The following is a 10,189-nucleotide window of genomic DNA, read 5'->3' as shown; positions in this document are numbered from 1 at the left end:
ATGTACTCCTCCACCATGAATCAAGTTCAAGTTCAAGTTCAAAGTGTTTATTGTCATATGTACAGAGGAAACAGGTTTCCTTATATACAATGAAAAGCTTACTTTGCTCCTCGCTAAGAATGCCAGATATAACATTAAGAATATAAAGAGTATATATACAACCATATATATTAATCAAGAAATAATGCAATGTATAAATTACAGTGGTATGGGTAAATAGTGCTGTGCCTTGCCAGGAACATAATTATCTGCAGCAGAAATGAGTAGTAAAGTGCGATAGTGCAATTGTAAACATGTGCTACAGTTAAAGTGACAGTAGTTGCAGGTTATTCCTGAGGAAAGAGTTCTTTACCAGTGGGGTACACATCACACGTCTGTACCCAAGTCTGGCAGACCGAAGTGTGAATAGTTATTTCTGGTTCAGAACTCTGATTGCGGTGGGGAAGAAGGAGTTCTTTAGCCTGGAGGTCTTGCACATCATACTCCTATACCTCCGTCCTGAGGGCAGAGGTTTGAACAGACCGTGCTGGGGGTGGGTGGGGTCTTTGATGATGGAGGCAGCTTTCCTTTGGACTCTGTGGTTGTAAATGTTCTGCAGAGAGTGCAGTGGAGAATTGGTGATCTTCTCTGCAGTCTTCACCACTCTCTGTAGGCATTTACGATCCATCACGGTCAAGCTGCCGTACCACACGGTGAATAGATAAATAATTAGATTAAAATGTATATTAGTCCAAAATTTTATAACAAAACACTCTTTTGCATCAGTGTTCTTAGCAGTTTCATGCTATAACTTTCTGAGGGAGCTTTTAGAGGTGGATGTCTGGTTCCTATCAACATCACTGTAAAGAAATCAGAGTCCACATGTTTCTGAGTCTTCAAATTTTGAGAATTCGGTGGATTTCCCCTTTAAAATCAAACCGAATGCTCTCTTGTTTTTCATCGTTGTTATCTCTGGGGAAATGTTTCTTGGTTCAGCAGTGACCGTGATCATATTTGTGTCCATGAAAACAAGCAGGTGTGTTTAGCATCAGCAGAAGTCTTGTGTCTTCTATTATAATATGAAAGTGGTGTTTGATAATATTTTGTGTGCACTGTAATATTGATGCACTGGGACACAGCTTTACAGTTTTAGCAATGTTTATAGTTAGTAGTAGTCGTAGTCGTAGTAGTAGTCAGAATTGTGTCCATGATATAATGAGCGGTAGGCAATTTGATGATATTTTATCGTTATCGTCCTAATTTTTGTAACAATGAATGTACTGTGGATTTCATCAGTACTTAAAGAACACTGACTTTGTTTATTGGAAAGTGTGCATGAATAGGTTTGTTTATTTGGATTTAATGCAATGCAGTTAGTAAAACATTGAATAAACATAACTGGTTGTAGGATTATTATTATTATTATTATTATTATTATTATTATTATTATTATTATTATTATTATTCTGTGGCACCACAGGTTCCTTTTTGCATGTTATGAACTGTTTGGTAAAAAACTGTATATCTTGATGCATGTAGTGCACCGTGAGTGTTTTGAAGTATCATGATGTAATATTTTTGCTGTATCGCCCACCTGTAGATATGAAATACTTATCAGTCAGTGGTGTCCTGGTTGCCAATTATTTATTTATTTGTTTATTTATTTATTAACTTAACTCATGGCCTTCAAGACCTGACCATTAAACATACAGATATAGATAAATATCAAATATTAAATAAACAGTAATAATAAATAAACAACTCTCGTCCCAAAACATCGGCCATCCCATGATTTCAGCCGCTGCACGTATTGCATATTTTTCCAATTTCTCTGTGTGAAATAAAAAAAAAAAACCCTTAGTGAAGCATATAAACTTGCAAAAACTGTTCTTGCCAAAAATCACACCCAAAACAATATTTAAGTATTCCTTACAATGTTGTTATTCAGCACATAGAAAAAATGCACTCAAATGTGTTGTGTATTGTGAGAATGTCTGTCTATATTGTGATCTCCCACTGTGCTTTTAACCTAGAGAGAAAAACATTCATTCATTTTTATTACTATGGACTCTATGATCTCACATCATGATGTATTTGGATAATATTAGGTATGTGTATTTGACTAATAAGCCAATTTATTATTTTGTTTTTTGGCTATACTGCTGCAGTTTTGAGGCCTATTGGCTACTAAATGCCTCAGTGCTGTATTTGAAGTTTGTTGGTACGCTTATGCCAAATGGTTGTAATAATTATGCATGATTATTGTGCTGAATAGCCAGTCGCCTCTTACTTTCAGCATAAAGTTGATTCACGTTATTTCAATAGGCAACAAGTTTTTCATTTAAAAATCCCGAATATTGTTAATTTATACTACAGCTGTCTAATAAAGTACTGGAAATGGGCTAGTGTGTTTCATATGTTCATTCTGCCCACGGTGCCAGCTTCAGGTTTAAAAAAACCCAAATCAGCAATAAAACCTCATTCTGCATCCCTATTAATGATGTTAAGATGAGACGGGGTGTTCACTGCTCCTTTCTTCTCTACCCCAATAGGAAGTTGTCATTGTCAGTGCAGCTCGAACCCCTGTGGGTTCATTCAAAGGGAGCCTCTCCTCAGTTCCTGCAACCAAACTGGGCTCGGTCGCCATCAAAGGAGCGATCGATCAAGCAGGTAAAGACCTGGGCCACCCTGAAGCCTGTGTGAGTGAGTCTGCTCAGGAAGCGCTCCCAGCGCTGTTCCTGCTGACTGGAACGATTAGTGTTGTATTATGTGAACAGACGCTGGACGTTATTTGTTCAGAGTTTGAGTGATGAATGGATTGGACGTCTCTGCCCGCTGTAGGAATTCCTCTGGAGGAGGTGAAGGAAGTGTACATGGGCAACGTGCTGCAGGCAGGTGAAGGACAAGCTCCGACCCGACAAGCTCTTCTAGGCGCTGGTATGCTGACCCAACATGCAGTCACAAAGTAGCAGCAAACACAGCAAAGAGCCCCTTCTTGATAAGACCAGGCGTGAAACTACCCTACAGTGATTATACGGTCAAAGCGATTGTAATTATATAGGCTTGGTTTTGCAGGCCTGCCGCTCTCCACTCCAGCTACGACGGTTAACAAAGTGTGTGCCTCTGGCATGAAGTCCATCATGCTGGCAGCCCAGAGTCTGATGTGTGGTCACCAGGTAACACGGCCTTCGCCTGCTATAAATAAGCCCCCGATAACACGATAACATATTAATATACGATAGAACAAGTGGCGTCACTTTATTCAGAGTGGTCCTTTTACATGAAACACACACACACACACACACACACACACACACACACACACACACTGTGGAGTCTCAGTAACGTCAGAAACATATGAGGGTTAGGATTAGGTTTTGGGTTGAGGTTAAGATTAGGATTAGGGCCAGGGCGAGGGTTAGGATTACATTTTGGGTTGAGGTTAATTTTAGGATTAGGGCCAGGGTGAGGGTTAGGATTAGGTTTTGGGTTGAGATTAGGGTTAGGATTAGGGCCAGGGCGAGGGTTAGGATTAGGTTTTGGGTTGAGGTTAGGATTAGGATTAGGGCGAGGGTTAGGATTAGGTTTTGGGTTGAGATTAGGGTTAGGATTAGGGCCAGGGCGAGGGTTAGGATTAGGTTTTGGGTTGAGGTTAGGATTAGGATTAGGGCGAGGGTTAGGATTAGGTTTTGGGTTGAGATTAGGGTTAGGATTAGGGTTAGGTTTTGCATAATGGCAGTAACATATCAACAATACCTCTGCTTAATGTAAGTATCAACAGAACGTCGCGATGTACTTCAGTGTATTTAGATGCTTCACTAGTGCTACTTCAATGATTTGTTGCTAACGTGTTCCTGATAATCAGTCAAGTTTATCAGTCACCTACAAAGGACCACTGTTATATGATGACTTCCTGAGATGGGCTACTTGGACACGAGTTTTTGCTGGGAGGTGAAGGTGTAATGTTCTGCAGGATGTGATGGTGGCTGGTGGAATGGAGAGCATGTCCCACGTTCCATACGTGATGGCCAGAGAGCCGCCCCCGTACGGAGGAGTGAAAATGGAGGATCTCATCGTGAAGGACGGCCTGACAGACGTGTACAACAAATGCCACATGGTAATGGACCTTTGCACTTTAAAACAAATTTAACATGGTTTTGGACTTTTGTATTTGTGAAGAAATGCCGTGTGGTGTCTGTAGTCCTTTAGAACAAATTTAGGGATTTTGGACCTTTGGCTTATAGAACGACACTGTTGTCTGTTAACTGTGCTCTAAGTTCACAAGAGCAAAGTTGAGGTGATGCAGCAGTTTTTCGCATGGTGTTGTGCTGCATTCTCTGCAGAAGTTTCAGATAAAAATTTAAACCCACAAGAAAAATATTACGTATCGAAATGCCAAAAATATGTTGCAAATAATACAAATGAGTTAAATCAAACTTACTTAACTTGTTTCCACTCAGTTCAATATAAATGTATTACTCTTTTTGCCAGTCTTTGCTTAATTTTTTTGTTTGCCAATTTATTTAATTTTTATTAGTTTTTATGAAACCTCTAAAAATCTTTCTTTTGCTTCTGACTTTTGGCACATTTTCACGAGTGGCGGACCTTTGAAGAGGGCGTTCACCTTCACTGTGTATTTGTCAACTGATTTGAAGTGGCATGTGGCCAAGCACACACATGAGGCACGAGCCACCATCGTGTTTAACTCCATAGGTTTATCTACTGGTTTAACAGGGACTTATCAAAATGTCTGTATAATTCACTGGTTGAGATGTGAAATGGTTCATTGTAGTGAAGCTTACTTCAGTTTTTAAAGTGGTGATGATGGGGAACCATTGCGCTCAGTTTTTATAGGTCATCATGGTAAAAATAGACCAGTTTTCTGTTTTGCCTTACAACACCCTGCATGTTCCTCTTTGCCATTAAATGCTTCATTCCTAGGGAAACTGTGCAGAAAACACAGCGAAGAACAGCGGCATTTCTAGAGAGGAGCAGGATGCGTATGCCATCAACTCCTATACACGCAGCAGAGCAGCATGGGAGTCAGGAATCCTGGCCAAAGAGGTGGTTCCAGTGAGCATCCCACAGAAAGGTCAGTTTAACTGCTTGGGCTGCAAGGTGTACAAAACTCAGAAGGTAATTCTGTTTCCTTAACTGCCCTAAAAGGCCTAATTTTTGACATGTTGTTTTGATCTTATTTAATGAGAAATAAGAATAAGGCTGTAGAAAACTAAAAATGAGTTTATTAGGTTTTTCATGCATGCCTACATTTAAGAGAGGTGATGCCTTGCACAGTCAGTTAATGTTGGTTTTTGTTTGTTTGTTTTTTATTTTTATTTTTTTGTGATGCACCATATTTTGTCTGGCGAGTTTTCATTCCAACCTTAAGTTATCTTCACAGATTTGCTCACAGATTTTTCTACATGAGTGTTCCCTAAAATGAAGATCTTCAGCAAATCAGTGCTTAAACTTGTAGAAAGACTCAGCAGTTACATTTTCCACTGTTACAATCGCAACAGTGTCTACAGTTTGAACTATAATTCACTGTAAATAAATCACTACATTAATAAAAGAACAAATTCAAATGATCACCATCCAGCATCTTGGTCAAACAAAAATGGCTGAGGTCTTTTTTTCATGCACTATATCGTAGCTGTCCTGTTTTATTTTTAGTATACTATTATTTTTAGTTTACTTTAGCATCTTTTGAGCAGCAGCTGCCATTTACAGCCTGTCAAAATGGGGGAAAATGTGATTACATTGACTTGCGTTAAAAGTAATGAATTTTTGCCTCATTCTTTTTTATTTTTTTTTACTTATTTTTTGATCATCCACAGTAAAGACTACTATTTTCTTCATACTCAACTCTTGCAGTGCTTTGATATGTGCAACATTTCCTTTTTCTCTATCTAGGCAAGCCAGATGTTGTGGTGAAGGAGGATGAAGAATGGAGAAAGGTTGATTTTGGCAAGGTGCCCAAACTGAAGGCTGTGTTCCAGAAGGAGAACGGTATGAGACATGTCCTTAGGCTTTGTATTGCTTTAGATTTGTATGAAGTAGCAGGTCTGACTGTTTATTTTCATTTTTTTCTCTTAAAATTTTCCTGCAGGCACAGTGACAGCAGCTAACGCCAGCACGCTGAATGACGGCGCTGCTGCAGTTGTCCTGATGACTGCAGATGCAGCCAAAAGACTCAATGTTGTTCCTCTTGCAAGAATTGTTGGTAAGAGCAATATTGAGCGCTTCAAACTGAGCTGCCTGATGTAATGGCTCATTCTTAATCAACCCTGACTACAGTCCAGTCCGTAAGTATTTGGATGATGTCAAAGGTATTGTTATTTTTGGATGTTATTGGATTCCACAGCACAATGGAGTTACAATTAAATATGGAATATAAATGTGAAATGCAGAGCTCTAATTCGAGGGTATTTCCATCCAAATGGGGTGAATAGTATAAGAATTTGCATTATTTTCACACACAGTCTTCCCAGAAGCCCCCCCCCGTTCCTATTAGTTCTTATGTGGTTTCACCTTCAGTTTTGTCCTCAATAAGTGAAATACATGCTTGATTAGATTGAGATCAGATGACTGATGTGTCTATTGCAAAATACTTCACTTACTTGCATCAAAAAGACACTCGGTGTGTTTTGGATCTTCTGCATTGTGAAGCATATGACTGAAACTGAGCAGATAGTCCAGCCAAGTACATTTCAGATTCCATCCTTCTGGTTTTGCCAACAGTCACATCAACAAATACAAGGAAACCAGTTTAATTGGCTGTCCTACATGTCCGTGCCATAACACTACCTCCACCATGCTTCACAGATGAGGTGGTGTGCTTTGGATCATGAGCGGTTTCTTTTCTCCATATTCTCCCCATCATACTGAGACAAGTGTCTCTTTGTCCATATGTCCATAAGATGTTGGGTTTTTTTTTTTTAACCTTTTGGTTTACATTTGCCTTCTTAAGGTTCTTCTGGTGTTTTTGAGCTCACCAGTGTGCTCTTTCTTTTTAAGAACGTGTCGAATAGTTGATAGCACCTAATGTTTTTCCTGTCTCTCTGATGGGTTCGCTTTGATTTTTCAGCCTCTTGATGGCAGTGAAGCTCTGTGTGAATAAAGTGTTAATGGCAGCAGGTTCCAGATGCAAATACCACTCTTGAATCAGCTCTTAAATCTGCTTCTTTGGCCATGGAGCACCTAAGAAGTCAGTTGTCTAATTTTTTAGTTTTTTGGACCCTACAAACATGGGGCTATACATGCAAAATGGTTGTGATCCCTTCACCATTCACATCCATGCAGTCACTAATTTGTAAATACCCTGGACTAAATAAGCTGGACGACTGCACTTTGAGCTTGTTCATTATGTAAATTCAAACACCAGGATGCTGTGGGGGACAGCTAAAGTAAAAATGGCTGTGTCAACATGCGAATATTTACAGACTTGACTGTATTACCAATCTCCTAGTCTTATTAACCTTATTATCTCTGTAATGGCCACTCTGCTGGCTGGCCTGTGTTTCCTTATTGGAGCTAATTCAGTTGTTGTGCTCATCTTCATTTTTAGCTTTTGCTGATGCTGCTGTTGCCCCCATTGATTTCCCCATCGCTCCGGCATATGCGGTCCCCAAGGTGAGCAAATGGTCACTTGTTTTCATTCTGTTTGTCGAGATAAAGTATCAACGGTTTTGTGAACTTGTTCAGTCCACTCTGTGCTAAGTCATGTAACTTGTTTAGGTACTTGAGGCTGCCGGTGTTAAGAAGGATGATATTGCCATGTGGGAAATAAACGAGGCCTTCAGCGTGGTGGTCCTGGCCAATATTAAGATGCTGGACATCGACCCGAGCAAAGTTAACGTTAACGGAGGAGCGGTGTCCCTCGGGCACCCTATTGGGTAATCAGCTGTTGCTAATGTGATTTCAGTACAAAGCGGTTTTACAGCACTTTTCAACTTGATCTCCACTCGTCAGGTTTGTGTTTATGATCTGTTACCAGGGACAATCATTTTGACACGTTTCTATACTTTGAAGAAGAAAAGCATGTTTAAAAAAACCCCTACAGACTGGGCTGGAATCATCATAACCGTGATAAATGGTTGTAATTGTCTTCTGATCTTTTTATGTCTCTCTGAAGTGGAATTCGGGTTATTAGAAGATGCCTTGCCTACTACATACAGTTAGCTTAAGTTATTGGCTGATGTGAAACAATTTGTGCTGTTCGGCACTCAAACTCTCAAAAATGTCTACATAAAATTATGAGACGAATCAAGCAAAGCTCCCAGTTTCTGTCTTGGGGAAAATGTGAGCAAACTCTTGCTCGACTAGTATAAACGCTAATAGCTTTGGCTTCCTAACTAGCTTATGCCTCCTTAGTGAACTCCTGACAAAGTATTCATTCTAAACATAGCACTCAACTCAACATAACACACCAGTCATTGGCTTCAGCTGCAAGTGTCGTCAGAGACAGGAGAACAACATAAAGTGATCAGTCTGGTACCTTCAGCACTGAACCAGTGACCAGTGGGGAAAGATCACGGTTCCAGCTTTACAGGTTCCAGTAATTAGTTCAGTGGAAAAATGGCCAAAATGTGCTTAGAAGCCAGTGGGCGGCTGCAGAATTCTCTGAAGTAATATTTGAAATGCATAGCTGTGGGCAGATTCAGTACAGCCATTACACTCGTACAGTACCTCTGTTAAAATGAGACTGTCTGACCAAAGCTGTTCTTATGAAGTCTCATCCAAGTTTTGATATAGCAAAAAAAAACGGGTTGCTTTCACATTCCCTAAGGTAAAGCGACGAATGAACTTGTTCTTCGAAAATACATAAACGCTTTTCCCTTAGCTTTTGTTATAAGTGGGTTTTATCTTAACAGGGTTTGCTCTCTTCAGTACAGGGAAATGCATTGAAATGATTGAAATGTATTGGCTGCTATATTGAAAAGGATGCAAAAAGGAAGTAGGTTTGATCTTGCACATAATAACTGATGAGAAGCTGAGTATTTTGGACTTTGGTGGACTGCCGTCATTAGAACAGTAAGAATTAGCTAAGACGGGGCTGATTTACACCTACATCTGTGATTCTGTTTCAACTATGTTGTGATTTTATTACAGACTGAAAACCCCCCTAGAGCCATTATGCATGTGGGCTAATGTTTTTGAGCCCGTGAAGGCCCCATGCCAACAGCGGTTCTGTTGGAAAATATTAGAGAATCAGGATGATGATGGCTGAAAATGGTTGTGCAGCTTAAATGATTCCCACCGTCTTAAATGCACTGCCACCTTAAGTGTGTGTGTGCACATGCATTTGTGTGTGTTGGCGTATTTGTATCATCATGACACGAAAGGTGCCAATACTTTTGCACTCCATTCATTCTTATGGGGGAAAGAAATCAGCAAAGAGAACAAACATTATAAAACAAAGAACAGTGTAGTTGCTTTTCAATGCACAACCATAATATTAGTTAAATCTTCTGAATTTTTTTCCTTTATTTTACAGAATGTCTGGGGCGAGGATCGTCGGGCACATGGTGCACAACCTGAAGTCTGGTCAGTACGGCCTGGCAGGCATCTGTAATGGAGGAGGAGGAGCCTCTTCAATTCTCATCCAGAAATACTAGCCTTTTTACCCCCAATTAAGCTCTCTATTAGGTCAAAGTGTAGGAGAATACATTACAAATGAACAGAACAGAGTATTATCCAGACAGATATCAGGATCTGTGGCCTTATTTCTGACTTGGTGTGGTTACTGTTAGGATCACTCCAAAGTACATCACTCCTCCTCCTCCTCCTCCTCCTCCTCCTCCTCCTCCTCCTTCAGAAAATTACAGGACTCATTGGACATCTTAAACGTCTTGTCATGGAAAATTATTTATGTTTATTTAAGATGAGATTTATTCTCATGGGCTTAACTTCTGTTAAGTTTAGGATTTCTCAATGGCAATTAAAACAAACAATAGTTCTGGGAATGCAATAAGAAAAGGAGATTGTTTTGAATATTTCCTGTATTTTTAAGATACTAAGCATATAATAATGAGAAACGTCTAGATTAAACATGTACGTGACAGTTTCCAGCATCCACTGAAGAGGAGAGCGTTCACCATGTTCCTGTTTTATCACTAGAGTGCGCCATCGCTCTGTGACTTGGTTTCATTGTTCACTGGTTTCGCTTGTTAGCAGCGATACAAATAAAGCATCACACAGGAAAAGGGAA

The 10,189-nt window shown here is 39.8% G+C and overlaps 1 protein-coding gene across 1 annotated transcript in view; it reads left to right on the top strand.

Annotated features, from left to right (window-relative positions):
* The window catches only part of acat1 (acetyl-CoA acetyltransferase 1), an 11,212-nt gene extending 1,023 nt beyond the window's left edge, over positions 1 to 10,189 (top strand). Inside the window, exons 3-12 of the mRNA XM_037547641.1 lie at positions 2,532 to 2,649; positions 2,821 to 2,916; positions 3,055 to 3,155; positions 3,953 to 4,096; positions 4,921 to 5,071; positions 5,893 to 5,988; positions 6,089 to 6,202; positions 7,547 to 7,611; positions 7,717 to 7,874; positions 9,476 to 10,189. Of these exons, the coding sequence (XP_037403538.1) occupies positions 2,532 to 2,649; positions 2,821 to 2,916; positions 3,055 to 3,155; positions 3,953 to 4,096; positions 4,921 to 5,071; positions 5,893 to 5,988; positions 6,089 to 6,202; positions 7,547 to 7,611; positions 7,717 to 7,874; positions 9,476 to 9,596 (1,164 nt within the window). The 3' untranslated portion in view covers positions 9,597 to 10,189. The remainder of the gene's footprint in view (positions 1 to 2,531; positions 2,650 to 2,820; positions 2,917 to 3,054; positions 3,156 to 3,952; positions 4,097 to 4,920; positions 5,072 to 5,892; positions 5,989 to 6,088; positions 6,203 to 7,546; positions 7,612 to 7,716; positions 7,875 to 9,475) is intronic.

Source organism: Pygocentrus nattereri, chromosome 18, assembly GCF_015220715.1.
Source record: "Pygocentrus nattereri isolate fPygNat1 chromosome 18, fPygNat1.pri, whole genome shotgun sequence".
Classification (NCBI taxonomy): Eukaryota; Metazoa; Chordata; class Actinopteri; order Characiformes; family Serrasalmidae; genus Pygocentrus; species Pygocentrus nattereri.
Note: the sequence above shows the minus strand (reverse complement) of the source record. Positions and strands in the feature narration are given on the sequence as shown.